This window comes from Gavia stellata, chromosome Z (assembly GCF_030936135.1).
Source record: "Gavia stellata isolate bGavSte3 chromosome Z, bGavSte3.hap2, whole genome shotgun sequence".
Taxonomy (NCBI): Eukaryota; Metazoa; Chordata; class Aves; order Gaviiformes; family Gaviidae; genus Gavia; species Gavia stellata.
This window is the reverse complement of record NC_082637.1, coordinates 58,427,456-58,444,963: the sequence shown is the minus strand read 5'-3', so window position 1 is coordinate 58,444,963 and position 17,508 is coordinate 58,427,456. Positions and strand designations below refer to the sequence as shown.

The window sequence follows — 17,508 nt, the reverse complement described above, 5'->3', positions numbered from 1 at the left end:
ATGCTCCAATCTATCTAGATCTCTCTGCAAGGCCTCTTATCCCTCGAGAGAGTCAACAGCACCTCCCGGTTTAGTATCATCAGCAAACTTGCTAATGATGCATTCAACTCCTGCCTCCAGATCATTGATAAAAATATTGAACAAGACTGGTCCTAGAACTGAGCCCTGAAGAGCACTGCTGGTGAGTGGTCACCAGCCAGATGTAGCCCCTTTCAGCACAGCCCTTTGAGCCCTGCCATTCAGGCAAGTTCTTCACCCAGAATGCCATGTATCTGCTCATCTCACAGCTGGACAACTTGTCCAGAAGGGTGCTGTGAGGGACAATATCAAAAGCCTTACTAAAATCCAGAAGAACTACATCTACTACCTTCCCTTCATCCCCTAGGTGGGTGACATTATCGTAGAAGGATATCAAATTAATTAAACAGGACTTTGCCTTTGTGAAGCCACATTGGCTGTGCCTGATGAGTGTATTGTCCTTTAAACGCCTTTCGACAGCACCCAGTATGGTCTTCTCTGTAATTTTTTCCAGGTACTGAGGTTAGACTAACAGGTCTGCGGTTTCCTGGGTCTTCCCTCATGCCCTTCTTGTAAATCGGAACAACACTGACTAACTTGCAGTCAACAGGGACATCACCAGACTCCCAAGACCTTTGGTAGATGATTGAGAGGGGTCCTGCTATAACAACCGTTAGCTCCTTCAGTAGTCTGGGATGAATCCCATCTGACACCGTGTACTTATGAACGTTCAACTGATACAACTGGTCCCTCACGACTTCAGTGTCCAAAAATGGAAAGTCAGTGTTCCCGCAGTTGTGGTCCTCCAACTCAGAGGACCGGGCAGCCCAAGGTCTGTCGGTATTATTGTTATTAGTGTTCACTCCACCACCCTGCAGACTCCAAGCGGGGGATGCTGGGCCCCATCCAGCTCCACATCTGAGCTGGGGCCCAAGCACTATGTCCACCCTGGCCCAAGGGGCAGCAGGAACTGAACACAAACATCTATCTGGAGAAGTGACCGCCTCCTGTGGTGTCTCCACAGGGGGCGAGGGGTGCAATCACCTTTGGCAAATGGCCACCCAGAGTGTGGGGCTGGAGGCATTGGTTTGATGGCTCAACAAGTAGGAGAAAATCCACGAAAGCAAGCCAAGTGCTGCCTTTGATATCCCATCGGAGGAAGCAGGGAAGCCCAGAGGGCTGGCCAGCAATGCTGGGGTGTGGGGAGAGCCTGTGGGACTTTGTCCTGCAGGCTCCAAGGGAGGCACGAGTCTCTTGCTGCATGTGCCTGGCGATGTCTGCCCTGGCCAGAGCGACCTGACGGGGGCCTGGGAAGACACGGCCAAGGCCTCGGTGCTGGTGTGAAACACCGATGCCAAGAACAAGACAAGTGATGGTGGGATGGAGGGGGCAGTGGCATTGCAGTAATCCCAGACGCATGTGCTGGGGCCGGACTGCTGCCAGGGGGAGCGCCGCAGGCGAGGACGGCCCATTGTGGTATGCCTGCGTGATGGACAGTGATGTCACCAAGCAGTGGACTGTGACATCTCCAAGCGATGGACTGTGATGTCCCCGTGCGATGGATTGTGACCACATGTCCCTCATTGCTTATAGCCAGGTGCCGTGTCTCACCCAGCTGGCTCATGCCTGCACTCCAGGTGAGCAAAAACGTGAGGTTTGGTGTGTCGTGTAAGGCTGTTGTTGGTACTGAGGTTGTGCCTGGGGTGTTCTTGAGTGCAGCATTCAGTGCCTGACCTCAGAGCCATCAGAGGATTTTCCCTGACCTTGCCTGGTTCAGGCAGGCGGGGGACCTGGGAGGCACACTCGCAGCAGCAGAGGTGAGCTGTGTGGGGAAACCTCACCCTGGGGAGCTGGGAGGGTTTCCTTCCTGAGGGACCTGGGCATTTCTTCCACCCCTCATCAGGTCAGCCAACAATTGTGGTCTCTCTTTTCTAGCATGACAACTGCTGCTGCAGCGGCAGTGAGAGGGAGCAGCTTGTCATCCCTAGGTACCCCCAGCCCACCACAGCACATGGACAGCATGGCCACAGAGCTGGAGAACTGCTGTCCAATATGCTTGGACAGCTGGAAGGAGGCCAGCTATGTGATGCCATGCCTCCACCAATTCTGTTACACCTGCATCCTGCGGTGGGCTGAGAGCAAGCCTGAGCGCCCGCTCTGCAAAAGGAGGGTGAGCTCCATCTTACACTCAGTGCGGGAGGACGATGACTGTGAGGAGCACGTCATCTCACCACCAGTCGTCGTCCACTTGACAGGAGCTCCCAGACACCCAGCTGCCCACAGCCTCCATCACCCTGCAGCAGCCCAGCCAGCAGCTGCAAGGCTGTTGCCCTGGGCTCCAGTGGGTGGCTTCCATGCCTATGTCTGGGCATCCCTCTTCCGTGTCTACCCCGCTGTCCTCCATCCACTGCTGCCCTGGCTTCATCAGGAGCTGGGGCAGCTCTTTGAGGATGCCCAGGAAGCAGCAGCAGCGCAGAGCCTCGTCACGTCTAGCCTGCGATACTTTGGCCTTGATAAGGACGCTCTGATCCAGCTGCTGCGGGCCTCCCTGGGCAGGCGCACAAGGAGCTTTGTCCACCAGCTTTTTGACACCATCGTGCACCGGTGCAGCGGGGAGGCCCGACGTCGGATGGGCCTGGGGGACGGCCATGCTGCTGGGGTGCGGGAGGACAGCCCCATGGCTGCCCCTGGCTCCGCTGCCTCCCAAGGAGGGGCTCCTGCCCCCAGCCCAGCCCTTTGTGGGGGTCTTGGCAGCCCCTCCTCTGTCCCCGTTCCCACCCATGAGGAGCAAGAAGAGCGACAGGAGGACACAGAGGAGGCTGTGCCTGGGCCTTCCATGCGCAGCCGGTGCGCTGAACGGTCACCTGGGGGGCCCCAGAGAGGCCTGAAGAGGAGGGCCAGCAGCTCTAAGGACCCTTCCCAGCCCCCCAGGAAGCCACCCCGCTATCAGTGACACTGGGAGGGTGCCTCAGGGGCTGGCTAAACCAGGACCGGGCTGCAGCTGGGGCACACACCAGTGCCTTGTGGTCCTGGTCCCCTGAATCTATTTAACATTTAATAAAAGAAAATGAAAGCATGAAAACTGCAGAAAAAGTCTCAGTATTACTAATAATGCCGGTGGCATTGCTATCCCCACCTGCACTGCTTTTCCCCCCTTTTCCTGGTGCTACGACCGCTATTTCCTCGTATGTCTGCTGGGCCCTACAGCTGCTGGGGTCAGCCTGGTGGGAGAGGTGGTGCGGCGATGCAGCAAGGCAGGAGCCACAAGAAGTTCAACAAGGGGAAGTGCAAAGTTCTGCGCCTGGGGACAAACAACCCCAGGCACCAGTATAGGCTGGAGGCCTCCCGGGTGGAAAAAAGCATGGCAGAAGAAGACCTGGGGGTCCTGGTGGACACCAAGTTGAACACGAGCCAGCAGTGTGCCCTTTGCTGCAAAGAAGGCTAATGGTCTCCTGGGCTGCACTGGGAGGCATGTTGCTAGCAGGTCAAGGGAGGGTATCCTTCCCCTCTCCTCAGCACTGGTGAGGCCACATCTGGAGTGCTGGGTCCAGTCCTGGGGTCCCCATTACAAGGGAGATATGGACACACTGGAGAGTGTTCAGAAAATACCCACTAAGATGATAAAGGAACTGGGGAAATGTCAGGAAAGGCTGGAGAGAGCTGGGACTGTTCAGCCTGGAGAAGGCTCGGTGGGGGGGGGATCTCATCGATGTATATAAAGACCTGAAGGGAGGCTGCAAAGATGGAGCCAGGCTCTTTTCGGTGGTGCCCAGTGACAGGACCAGAGGCAGTGGGCACAAACTGAAACATGGAGGTTCCTCCTGAATGTCAGGAAACATTTTTTCACCATGAGGGTGACCGAGCACTGGCACAGGTAACCTGGGGAGGTGGTGGAGTCTCTCTCCTTGGAAATCTTCAAAAGCTGCCTGGACATGGTCCTGGGCAACTGACTCTAAGTGGCCCTGCTTGAGCAGGGGGCTTGGACAAGATGACCTCCAGAGATCCCTTCCAACCTCAGCCAGCCTGTGATTCTGTGATTTTGTGATACAGGCATTATTCTCAAAGGCCGACGAGTTTCCCCCACTCTGCCCCCCCACCCAAAACTCTCCGTCAGTGACTCTCTGTGGGCAGAGCACTGGAGAGCAGGGCAGGAAGGCAGGCAATGAGAAGACAACTGTCAGCTTGGCCTTGAAGAGTCTCCAGAATTCAGTCTTCACCAAGTAAATGTCTCTCCAGCGGCATTCACTTGTGCTCTAGGCAGTTCAGGTCCTACTCTGTGTCTTTTGGATACTGCTGGCCATTTGTATCTGCAAGACTCTGATCTGGGGCACACAGCATCCAAAGAGAGGCAGAGAGACCTGTCTTTTGCAGCCAAGAGAAGAAGCAGCTGAACCTTGGTAGCTGTTGCATGGGAAGGGAGAGAGAAATGAAATGATAGAGGCAAGCTGTCCAAGGCTGTCTACTTTCCCTCTGTCTCCCAGGAAGACACATCCATCAGTGACTAGCGCTGGGTGGAGCAATGAGAGCAGGGCAGAAAAGTTTTCAAAAAAAAAAAAAAAAGAAGAAAGCCAAGGGCCTGCTGGTGTTTTCTTTTGCTGCCTAACCATAGCCTCCATAGCAGGACAGGATGAGTGCTGATGCATGACACCAAGCCCTGGAGAGCCAGGTGCCCTGATTAAAGAGTTGTGAGGTGTGGCCCACTGGTCTTGGAGGGCTTCCTTCCTCTCCTTTGAGTGCCATGGGTCTGACCCTATGGGCTGGTAAGGTCTCTTTGTGCTGATTTGAGCACCACTGAGACTGACCATCTCATCTTGCTGGACCTTTTTCTTCCTAGTGAGTGCCATGGGGCTGGGCCCTCTGCTCCTGCTCAGCCTCTTTGCCGGAATTCAACTTGCATGGAGCCTGGCCCTCTGCTCTTGCAGGGTCTCTAAGCCCTGATCTGAGCAGCATGGGTCCTTGCCCTCTGGTCTTGCAGGACTCTTTCCCCTGAGTCAGCAGCCATGGGGTCTGTCCCTCTGCTCTTGCAGGGCCTTTTGCCTTGATTCTAGTGCTGTGGGGCCTGGCCCTCTGATCTCACATGGTCTCTTTGTCCATAGCAGAGTACCATTGGTATTGCACAGTCTCTTTGCCCTGATTTGACTATCATGGGGCCTGGACATGTGCTCTCTGAGTGCATCTTCTCCCAGAGCACTACTGCACGGGTGTTGGTCCTCTGGTCTTGCAGACCCCCTTTCCCTTGAGCAGGGTGCCATGGATCCTGGTTCTGCAAGACCACAGGGCCAGGACATCATTTGAGCACCACAGAAATGGGTCCCCTGCTCTTGCAGGATCTCTTCCCCCTGATTTGAGCACCATGGGGCCTGGCCATCTGGTCTTGAAGGGCATTCGTGTGCTGATTTGAGAATCATTGAGGCTGGCCAACTGGTCATGTGTCTGCTGGGCTGTACGGCTGCTGGGGTCAGCCTGGTGGGAGAGGGGGTGCAGCGAGGCAGCCCCTGGCCAGGAGGGGTGGGATGTTGATGGTTATGGGTCCTTCTACATGTGCGAGGTACTATTTTGTTGTTCCCCCCAAAGGCAAAGGCTGCCCAGCTCCAGGTCTGCATCTCTGCAGCTGGTCCCAGGGCAGGTGTTTCTAGCCCACAGTTCTCCAGGGACCGACCGTGCCCCATTGCTCATCACCCCAGGCCTAGCCTCCTCCTCACCGCACCCTCTGCACCCACGTCCCAGGGCTCTGCTCTCCTACCAGCCTGCACTGCCTGGTGCAGCCTTGCTACAGCGGCGCCCAGATCCCTCCTGCACAGAATCACAACTTGGTGCTGCTCTCTGTCTCAACCTAGGGTTGTATCCTGCCAAGGCAGGAGACCCAAGAAGTTCAACAAAGGGAATTGCAAAGTCCTACACCTGTTTTCAATGAAAGAGAAGTGGGCAAGTGTGCAGAATAGGCAAAAGAATAAAAAAAGGGACAAATGATGAATGTTAATGATGAATGTTATGAAATGTATTCAAGCCTTTGCCTTGCCTTGCCTTTGCCTGGCTGGTGAATAAAATGGAGTGGGGAGGTAGAGTAGCTGTCCCAGGGGAGCCAGGGTGTGTGCAAAATTCCATGGTGGGGAGCCAGCAGATGTGGGCAGCTGGGGAAGAGGACACTCAGGCCAGTTCCCTGCCTCTGGTGGAAGTGATCGCAGGAAGGGGTGCATCAAAAAGGGCAGGAGATTGGCTAGTTTCACCTTCCCCATCTTGTGTACTATTGAATCTCCCCAGCCACCTCTGCTGAGAGAAAGGGCAGGTGCATGGCAGAGGGCCCATGCCACAGGTGCTTGCTGCAAGTTGCTCTGGCAGCTGAGAGAGAGCAGAGAGGGACACAAACTCATTTTGCTGGGAAACAGCTCTAGAGGCACTCGAGCGCAAGCACTGGAAACACTGCAGACGTGCTGCCTTGAGTTAGGCACAATCTGTGGGGATGTGGAAAGCATCTCCCAGGCAGCACGCTCCCCCTCCTTGCTGTACACACACAGCTGTGTGTGGGGATCGCTAGCATTAGCTTCGACCAAGAAAAGACTCAGAGTGCCTGGGAATGTGAGTCCCAAGCAAAGTAACCAGCCCCTTTGTGCTTGGATTTACTGACCCAGCACTGAGCTGATTTGGCTCCTGGGGACTGGAGAAGCACAGGAGCAAATGCTCTTCTCTCTCTTGGTGGGAAGCTGGTTTGATGCCTTATTACTGTAATTGCCAAATCCATCTGTCATTCCAGGCTGTCTCCAAGACTTCATCCTCTTTCACCCTCTGCTCAGGAAGCATAGCCAGCCTATTTTGACAATGCTCACAGAAAAGTGTTTGGGATTTGTTTATTCTGGACTATGTCTCTGGGCATCCTTGTTCCTGTCTTTCTTTAAAGGTAAGCTCATTTGTGGTTGGTTTTTTGGGTTTTTTTGTTTTTCTTTTATTTTTTCTAAACACTAGTCACATCCTGCCCCCACTCTATTTTCAGAAGGACTTGTATCTGCTTGTAGTTTAAACTGTTACAGTCCAGTGCTGGTCCCACTGAGTTTTGTAATCAGTTTGAGTAAGTTTGTGGATCTTACAGTGCCGGGCACCTTCTTTTAAGAAAGAAAAAGGTGTGGATTTTTTTTTAATGAAATGTGAGTAATTTTCACTTTCAGAAATGAATTGAAATGATTGTGTTTCAAAAGGAGTATGTTTTTGCTCTCCTTTAAAAATGTAACATATCTGTATTTTTTTGGGGAATGAGAATTATAAATCCAGGGTGGACAGGATGTCTGTGAGAACCCTGTAAGTGTGAGGGTGAAATGGTGTTGTTCTACAAAGAAAAAAGACCAGAAGAAAATTCTTAACTCTTTACTTTCTATGCATCATTTGAGAAGATTTATAGCTGCATAAGTACATAAATTTACTATTTCTGGTTTGTTTTTGTCTTCTAACTTTTAGTATGTTTAATAAGAATCCTTCCAGGCAGTGGTGGGTACAAGTTGGAAACATCTAATAAAAATAATAATGGGCTTCTGTAGTCTAAGGTGTCACGTGTGACCAAGGTATCTTCTGAAGTTTCAGCATGTTACAAACAAAAGTAAGAACTGTGTGATTCTTCCAAAACATGGAGGATTGCAAGGCTAACGATAAAGAATTTTTAAATGAGAAGGGAGGTTGAAATAGCCACAGTCCTGAAAGATGTTCAGGTTTCTACACAAAATGTGCTTTTATTGCTCCCTAACAGCTTCTTATATGAAACGTGCATGCCTGCAGCAACTATAATTTCCAAAATTGAGTATTCCAGGTGTGAGGGACCATGTCATGTTACCCACGATTTATGCATAGAGAAGGGATTGTCTTTTTAAAGCAGAGAAAGTGGTCCACATATTTCAGAAGCATAGGGGCAAAGGAAACTTATGTATATGTGATGTTGCACTGGACTATTCATACCACGCAGATAATTCCTCGTTAGTTTATCTGAATCTGCAAAACATCCATGCGTTTGATTATTACAGCTCCACATTTCAGCTGCCTAAAGTAGCAATGGTATTGCAGAAAAATGTTTCCCCACCTTGCTAAATTAAGAACCTTGCTATCTTTGTTTGTAAGACATTTCTGTGCTACTTCAGGAGCTGAACTTACAGGCAGGTGATGGCACCTAGTTATATGAATCTCTTTGTGTGTGGTCCCATTTTGAGCCGTTATGTATCATGTAAATACTGCCTTTTAAATACTGAGTAATCACTAATTCATCAGGGGGGATGCTTAGTTTCTCTGAGTGGCACATGAAGACAAAAACTGCTTTTATAAATAATTCAGAGGATTTTTTGTTAGGTGCTTTTACTAGCACTTTACAAGTATGCACTTTTACAGACAACTGCTAAAGCAGAATGAAATGAAACTCTGATTAAGGTGGTCTGTATTTGACCTCTGCATTATGTATAGGTTTTTTTCTTTTTAAAGAAAAGAAAAGGAAAAAAAAAAAAAGAAAATAAAAGCCCCAGGAATTGTGCAGTTGGGGCAGAAGAGAAAAAAGCCAAGATGATCTTAGCATGTTATCAGTAGCACAGTCTTTTAACAGTAAGTTCCAAATGAATTCCTCCAGGATTTCTCAGTGCTCCCACATGGAAGTCACAGCAAGTCCATCATAACTAACATGACTCTCACATAGTGCTGACTTGTTTCAACAGAATTCATAACAATTCCTCAACTACTGAAAACTCCTGCAGGGCTGTTTGACAGGAAAATTGTGAAAAAGACTAGGTAAAAAACAAACCAAAACAAAACATGCAGAACTCGGTCATTTTCCCAGTCCTTTCCACAACTTTTTGCTTCAGTTTGACTCTGCTTGCACTACTGCTAGGAGCCCTGATAGACATGTCATTCATGTTAGGTCATTGCAGCCCTCCCTCCTGAAGAACCTGGAGGCTAGTGATGCTTTCCTGGGCCATGGGCCCTAGGAAAAATCGGGAAACTGGTTCTCAGCTTCCCTGGATCCCAGATGACATCTCTCAGAGCCAGACATCCCTTCCAGGCCAGGTGCAATCCTTGAAGGAGCACCCAGAGGATGGAAGGACCCTGTAAGTCCCAGCAGCTACATAACAATCTCAAGTGGGGGGGCTTGAAAACCCTGCTCAAGGGAGAGATTGGAAGGGAGGGATCAGACCCACTTCTGCTCCTTTCTTTGAGCATGGCACAGTCTGGGAGCCAAGGTGCAGATGACCCTGCAAGGGAGTTCTCCTGAGAAACATGTCCCAGTGACCACATAGGCACCTAGCCTGTCTGAGAAACATTACCCTCAGCTCAGTGCACAGGCATCTGCTGGGTTTGAACATCCAGGGAAGTTAAACATGCACTTTGCTAGTCTCCAGTCAACCCATGCATTCTAATTACTGTGCTTTTATGTCCTTTTTTTTAAGTAAGGCCACAAAAGAAGTGCCACACATGCCACACAGAGCAGTCAGACCTCTTAGTTTCTTTGCTCTGTGCACCCTGACATCAAGGGCATACTCTGTGGCCATGTGGCTTTGAACAGCCCAACAAAGGCAAAGGCAAACTGAAGGCAGAGCCCCTCCTCTGCAGTCTGGTGGGAATGTAAGTGCTCAGCAGTATGGGACAAATCCTATGGCAGGCGATGCTGCAAATGTGTTAACCAGCTAAAAGATGTAAATTATGAAGTAACTCAGCCTGACTTGGTGTACCCAGCCGGTGCAGAACAGCTTTTCTTTGGCTCACTCACAATACAGAGTTGAATTCCTGTGCTACACTCATTTCATGCCTTCTCATAGCTTTGCTGATTTAGATGAGCTCTAGTGATCACATCAGAACACAACTGATGATCTCTAGGAGCAAATCCTCACAAAGATACTGTTCTTGGTTCGATTCCATGCAAGTAGGTGCTATTCCTGCAGCAGCAGTAGCATTGGCAAGACAGTCTCAAAAGGCCAGATTCTGCTGCCAAGCTAAAATTTCTCTAATGTGAGCTAGTTAGACTGAGGCAACACAAGTTTAAAGATCTGTGTAGCAGGAAGAGCCAAGGCTGGTACTTAAATACCTATATATGGAGTCTAAACTTCGGGCCTCAGCTGAGTAGGACTGATGGAACTGCAGTCAGCTGTGTTAATCAAACTGGTTTACTCCGAAGAGGCACTGTTCAATAGATGTGAGAAGTCCTGAGCCTTAATAGAGTACAATGTGATGTCATTGGTAATTTAGGTGGTTGGTGAAGGAGCTCTACCTGTAGATCTCATAAATGTTACCAGACTAGAACCAGGTGTTAAAGTCAGATCTTTTAGAATCTTTCATACTCTTAATTTGAGGTCTGAAGGTCGCATTCACCTCAGTTCCCCACATTCTCTATGTTGATGCTCTGAGTTCTATCACCCGACTGAGTGATACATAGTTTCAAAGATAACAATGCAGCTGATGCAAGTTTAAAACAGAAAAGATACGAGGAAGACCTTTGCTTGTACAAGTAGGTCTTTTCTTCCATATTGGCTAAAAAGATGTCACACATGTACCTTGCAGAAATGGGAAATTACTGCCAGATCTCTGCCATTACTATAACATCTGGGAGCACAGACACCAGAGTCTGGTCACCCTGGATTCTGAAAGCATGCTAAAGCATCACATATGCATGGAGTCAGAGAGGATTGCATGTACAGCACATGCCCATTTATAGGTGTCAGTCTGCTTTGTGATTAAGAATACTAGCACAGAAATGTATTAACACATTTAAGACAGGCAGGGAGAGTCCTAGGCAAATCTCTGAGATGATTTCCTGTGAGTTACTGTCTGCCACAGTAACTTGCTGTACATGCTTGCCTCTTGAGATTGACTTTTTAGTTCAATGAACCAGACTTCGTGTTCAGTCACTAATCTTCTATGTGTGTTCACTGGCACAGCTCTAAGGCTGGTCTGTATTATCATAGGCACAGCTGCAGCTGTGGAGCTGACCCAAGCTTGTGAGAAGTTGCCAGGGTCTCACATGGAGCCATGGAGGTACTTCCATGCACTTTTGCTGATAGTGATCTGGGCTAAATCTTCATGTGTTAACACTCTTCAAATCTCATTAGAGAAAGCAGGGACGTCCAGAAAAAGCACCTGGGCCCTGACATAACCAGCACCTATTGTTACATGCACCTATTGGTATAGCATTCTGCATGTAGGGAGGGGTCCAGAAGAAGATACAGTACACGAGAAAGTAGCATCCATCTGGTCTTTGGGATGATGTCAGATGGTGCCTTGGGAGCCTTCAGCCTTGCTTCAGTGCAGGGGACCTCTGATGGTCTCAGAGCATAAGTTCCCATTCCAGGCACAAGATTCATGTCCTAAAGACAGCTCCAGACCTTTTTTCTCCCTCTGGTTTGTTCTCTTAAGACATGTGGAGGAGAACATGAGTTAGTGATCGTGGTAACATATTGGATGACTTTGTCAACAACTGTAAACTTTTCCAAGCAGTGAAAGAGGTATTTTATGTCTCTCTGGTGCAGTGAGAACGGTGAACAGCAGCATCCCATCTCACACCTGCACGATGAAGTAACTTGAGTCACATCAGTCAAAAACCAGGAAATATTTCCATCTGAACATGATGGCTGTGATTTTCAAGGGAACTTATGTACCCAAATACCATTCAGTTTCACTGTACGTCCTGAACAAAGGGTTAGTGCAGAACTTCATTTGTATGTTACAAGCAAGGAGGGAGATATAAAGCCTCTCCATCTCTAGGGTGTGATTAAAGTAGATCAAACCCCTTTGCATCGCTCCTGACATGGTTGTTCAAGGATGCCTACTGCCTAGAGATGCTACGTAATCTAATTGAGGAAGAAAGCAAATCTGCCTGAGACAGGTAGGACTAGCACTGGCAATCAATAGCATCCGTGGGAATGAAAAAGGTAGACAGGAGTTTATTGCTGTTTTGGGACACACTCCTGAGCAAATATGGCTTGAAGAAAGAGTTTTGCTTATCAAGTACTTTCTGCATTGCGCAAAGCAGCTGATAACAAGGCTGAGACCAGTACCAGATAACGTGTTTGGAAACAACAGTCTTCCCACCTAGGGCTTGCAATTAAGTCAGTAAATTGAGCTGGAAAAAGAACTTGTAGTCATCATGAGTACTTATGCATGTCAATAGTGAGGTGCAGGTGACTCTCCTGCCTTGCTATCAGTTGGCTTTGCTAAGTTAGAGAAGCTGTGGTTACCAGAGTGCTGAAATGGATGTCTGCAATTCTTATGTCCTTCCAGAAATGGATGTTTTCAGTACTTAACTGCATTCCAGAATGTTGCACAGAAAGCCATAGTCCTCATTTCTGTCCTTGATGTAACATAGGTTTGGACAGAAAGAGGACTCAGAGGGAAGGGGCAGGCTTGAAGAGATCTCATGTCGCATTGAGGACTCAAAAAGCCTAAAGCCAGTTTGCAGGCTGGGCTGACAAGACTGTACACTGTGTTTCCTGAAGCTCAGCTGTGGCTACATGGAAAAGAATCTCTGGTCACTTAGATCTCCACCGAGCCAAGAAAGAAAATTAAGTTGTAAATTGGAAAAGATATGTTTGTGGCAGCTGAGGTGAGAGAGGATCTGATTTATACACATTCATAGACTGGTAGAATAATTTGGCCGGAAGGGACCTCCAGAGGCTGCCCAGTCCAACCCCTCTTCTCAGAGCAGGGACAGCTCTATTAGGTTGCTTCTTGGGCAGTCAAGCTGGGAAGATCTCCAAGGATGGTGATCTTCCCTATGGCGAGTACACTTCAGAGAAAAAAAGGCTCCCCTGATACTCTGGCAATGCCCCATGATGCAGCTTGTATCTGATTAGTGCTTCCTGTACACCTTCCAGAAGAGTCTGGCTCCTTCATCATAGAGCCCTTCCTTATGGCAGCTGAAGGCAGTCAAAAGAGCTCTCTTCTGCTTTTTCATCCCCAAGCTGATCAAAGGCATGTCTCTCCACCTCTCGTCAGACATGCTGTACTCCAGCAACCCATTGTCTCAGTGGCCTCCCCTCAACTCACTCCACAGGGTCAGTGTATGTCTTGTGCTGCCCTGGGGAAGCTTTATTAGGCACAGAGCTAACTGTGTGTCATGCAGTAGGTCTCACTGATGTTGAATATAGGCTGGCTGTAGAGGAGGATGCTGTTTAGTGTTTTCATCACCTTTGAGTTAGTAGGTTTAAGAAAAAAAACAAAGTAGGATGTCATATAATGATGTAGAAAATACATTCCATAATTCTTAGCCATCTTGTGCTCTTTTTGAAGAACTTCTTCATCCTGAGCCTGCAAAGAGGCAGAACAGGTCATGACAAACGATGGAGTACATTCCCTTGAATATTGCGTCATTTTAGAAAAGTCATCAGCAAACTGAAATCTAGCCTGAGCAGCTGTAACAATAGGAATAGGAGGTAAAAACTGAAATAAATGGTTGTTAGATGGTTTGCAGTTGTCAGTGTTTCAAGTGGCAAATGGGCAGCAACTTTGAATTGGACCCATTCTTGTTCAGGCTTCACACACAATTCATAAAAAGCAACTGGACAGCTTCAAGAGCTCAAAGCAAAAGACTTTGCCTTTCTAAATATAGCCAAATAGCTATCCTGGAGCATAGGCTCTGCAGCAGTGTTTCATTCAAGGTCTAAGACTTCTAATGTAGTCTTCAAAGATATTAGGGTCCCCAGTTTCCATTTACTATATAATTCAAATTTGTTGAACTGGTATCTCAGCCTGAGCACTTCAGCAGTCCTGCCATCATCAGATCTACTGACGCGTTGCCTGATAATGACAACACGAGGGCAGGATATGATAGAGAAAGGACAGATCAAATGGGAACAGGTCTGTGGGTAAAGAGAGGAGAGATCCTTCTCCAGAGGAGGCCTCTTCCCAAGTGGGCAAATCATTTCCCCTTTGGATCAAAATGCTCTAGCAGACTCAGGAAGTCCATATGCTGGGGAGTACAAGAGGGCAGGCTGACAGCACAGGGTAACTTTCTGCTTTTCAGGCTAGTTTTGGTCTCCCTCAGAGACCAAGCATCCCACATCTGCAGGCGTTGCTACTGTATCGCAAGATGATAGTCACAGAATCACACAGCATCACTGAATCACTAAGGTTGGAAAAGACCTTTAAGATCATCAAGTCCAACTATCAACCCAACACCACCATGTCCACTAAACCACAGTCATACTCCATCTGTACCTGTGGGGCATCAATTTTGTTCTAATTTTGTTTTGTTTGCAGTGACATAATTCAGGAGCATTAGGTTGAAGTTGCCAAAGCTTTAAATCAACAGAATAAAGTTAAGACAAAATCAGGTTCCTCAGATCATCATTGTCTGGAAGTACCTCATTTTCACTGTAGTTCATTTCTGCTCTTACCCAGGATTAGTGACTCAGCCAATGCAGGTTTGTCTGGCAGGGTGCAGCAAGGAGACCCATGTATTTCATATCCCCACTGATCCCAACAAAACCAGGATTCGAGGCCTGTACCTGAGGAAAAGACAATAGTATCCAGCATTCTGAAAATCAACAGATCAAGGCTAACCAACGCTCAGTTGTCACTGAGACCTTGCGACATTCAGACTCTGGGAAAAAAAACAGTTGTAAAAATCATGACACAGACCATGTTCAGCCACTTTATATGTACATTAATCAAATCTGGGCTGAATCAGCCAAAACAAAGCACTTCCTACAATTTCAAGTGTCCTAGGTCAGATCTCCACAGACCTTGTTTGATTCGCCACAAATCTAATTTGCTCAGAGCCAGTCATTTACCTCATCAAGACAGTCTTGGAAGCAGCTTTTGTCTTCAGTGTGAAATAAATTGAGACTCCCTGCTGAGAATTTGCATGCCTCTATTTACAGCTCCCTTTGTCTTTGAAGACCTGGACCACCAAAGCCTCAGAATTCTTTCCCTTGGAAAAAATCCCTTCATAGCAGCTACTTCTGCTGCCAAAACCTCCAAACAGTCACCAGCCAGCTACCAGCACAGCATCTTTCACATAGACAGGCAGCAACTTTAGCCTGGCCTAGTGAAAGCTCAGCAGTGCTGTTTAAAACAGGGCTGAGTCTCATTGATAGATATTTTATGTAAGTTTTGCTTCCCAAGTGGGAAACTATTTCAGATTTGGGAAAATGTATCTTCATATTAACCAAATCGGGTACTAATCACTGAAAAGGAGGACAAATAAGCAGCCATTCAAGATGCAGTCAAAATTTCCATCAGGGTAGGCCACGTCCCTTTCACAGGGCTCTAACACCATGTTTCACATTATCCAGCACTTGAGTTTCTGATATTGGAAAGACAAGCTTGCAACTTTCTCTGCATTCCCAGTTCCATGTTCACTTTGGACATCTTAGCCTTGCCTGTGCCTTGCAGCCAGTGCCGCTCTTACTTTGCTCATAAGCAACAGCTGAGGCTTGAGCGGTGCAGGAAGAAGGCAGGAGGAGCTATCACTAGCCTGGCCTGTTGTATCCTCGGTACCTTTACTGCTTAGCATTGCTATGCAAGTACAACTGGCAGGCCGGCAAGGCAAAAGTTCATTGCTCAGGGAACTAGCCATCTCTGGAATCATAACCATTACCACTGACTAGCACTGCAAAAGGTGAAGGAGAAAGAATCACTGCAACAACTTTGGGCACACTGGGTGGTTCATTTCAATAATATTACTGTCTGTAATATTTCTACTCCAACCTGTCCTCTGTATTGTCCAGAGAAGTTAAACCATACCACTGCTGCTTTGCTAACAACACACTGAGGCAATGGTTTTGAGGCAAGATCCCTTCCTCACCTCTGAACTATGAAAAAAGGAACAAGCTTTCTCTGCCTAGCAAAGGCATGTCTGTGACTAAGGAACAGTGCTTGGGACAACCAAGTTTGTTTTTTTATCTTTGTTCTCTTCATGTCTTGGGGACAAAATGACTTCTCTTTCTCTTCCTGCGAGGTTAACTTATCTTCCTCCTCTGCCAGGGTCTTGCTGACCCTGGTGTGGGCTTCTTTCTAATTATATTGTGACATTTTCAGGGTGGGAAGTGAAGCCTGAAGAACTGTGTTGCACAGTAAACTGAAGATTTCATTGCAGCCTCTATCACTGCTATTATCTGCATTGGGTTTATGAAAAAAACCTTTCTACCTATTGTCTTCCCAGCCCTAACCTGACTTGCCTATCTGTTTCCACTGAAAACATTACACCAGTCTGTTCACATCTGGCTTTCCCAGGTCTGAGCTCTCCACATGTGTCTGGCATGGTGTTGAGTGGGCTTTGGCCCTTTTCAGAGCCTTCTCTGAATGCTGTGCAGATTGCCATGGCTACCTCACTGACAGCACTTGGTTGCCAAAGTTCATAGTACTTTCCCAAGAAGGGCTTTCCCTTGGTTTACTGGCTTGAGTGCTGAAACATGTAGAGGTGAAGGGATGTGACAAGCTGATCTGCAAGCCATTGGGAGCAGAGAGTCCAGAAGCCCACTCCAGTACACTGATGACTCTATCACCGGTATCTCACTTTTGTCATATGATTTTCTTTCTTTCTATTGGCTTCCGTTACTGCTTTTCCCCCCAAATCCCAGGATGGCTGGCAAGAGTCACCTTTAGACAGCCACAGCTCTCTGTAACATATCTAGCAAGGGGACTCCCCCTCTTCACCACTGCTCCAACTCCCTCCTCCTGTGCTCGCTCCAAATCCAGTATTGTAGCAATCACAGTTATATTGCATGGAGCTAATGTAAACTAAATTACACTAAAAATACATTTTTTTCCCTTTCTGCCTGTAGCCAGTTATGTTTCTGACCTGGAGCAATGAGGCAGTTTAGATAACTATCATACATTTGAGAGATAGCCCACTGTTAATATCTTGATGTGTGTATCTTCACCTTACACACATATTTCAGCCTTTAAAACATCTGCACCAAGCCAGCAGGACCAAAAATATAATCCCATCCTTTCGTTATGTAATGGCCTATATTCTCTTTTTAGCATTTTGTCATGTGCCTAAAGTCTTTGAGATGAAACCTTTCCTAGCATACCCTTTAATTCCCATCTCTGCTGGGAGCTCTTTATCTGCTATGAAAGAACAGAAATGACCAATATCAGGAAGATTAGGTCCTTTTTGCTTAGGAAAACATGGCATTTCTCACATTCCTCTGGCTATCTAATGAGTTTTGTGTGTAAGATGCAGAAACAATCTGCGTAGCGAAAGCCAAAGATTACAGTCAAAGATTACCCAGAAGGGAAGTAGATTAAAAAGAGGTTTTAAATGAGGGAGGTATTCAAACACACAACACGCAAATACACACACACACACAGACACACACAGGGTTGAGGCAGCTGATGTGATTCCATTTTTATGTGAGTACTCTTCCCTGAAGGTGTGATGGCATGCATTTGGAATCAAAGGACACTGAAAGAAATAACGCATTTGCAGCCACAGATAAAAGCAACAACGCTGCACATAAGAACAAAAGCAGATGGGACACATCTGTGTCTCTGGGGATTAAGTGACATATGGCAGTGACATGCTTTACTTCT

General features: G+C 47.7%; 1 protein-coding gene across 1 annotated transcript in view; it reads left to right on the top strand.

Moving 5' to 3' along the window:
* Positions 1-6,834: 6,834 nt before the first annotated feature.
* LOC104257745 (neuronal acetylcholine receptor subunit alpha-7) overlaps positions 6,835-17,508 on the top strand; it is a 64,832-nt gene continuing 54,158 nt past the window's right edge. Inside the window, exon 1 of the mRNA XM_059833981.1 lies at positions 6,835-6,913. Within this exon, the coding sequence (XP_059689964.1) occupies positions 6,835-6,913 (79 nt within the window). The remainder of the gene's footprint in view (positions 6,914-17,508) is intronic.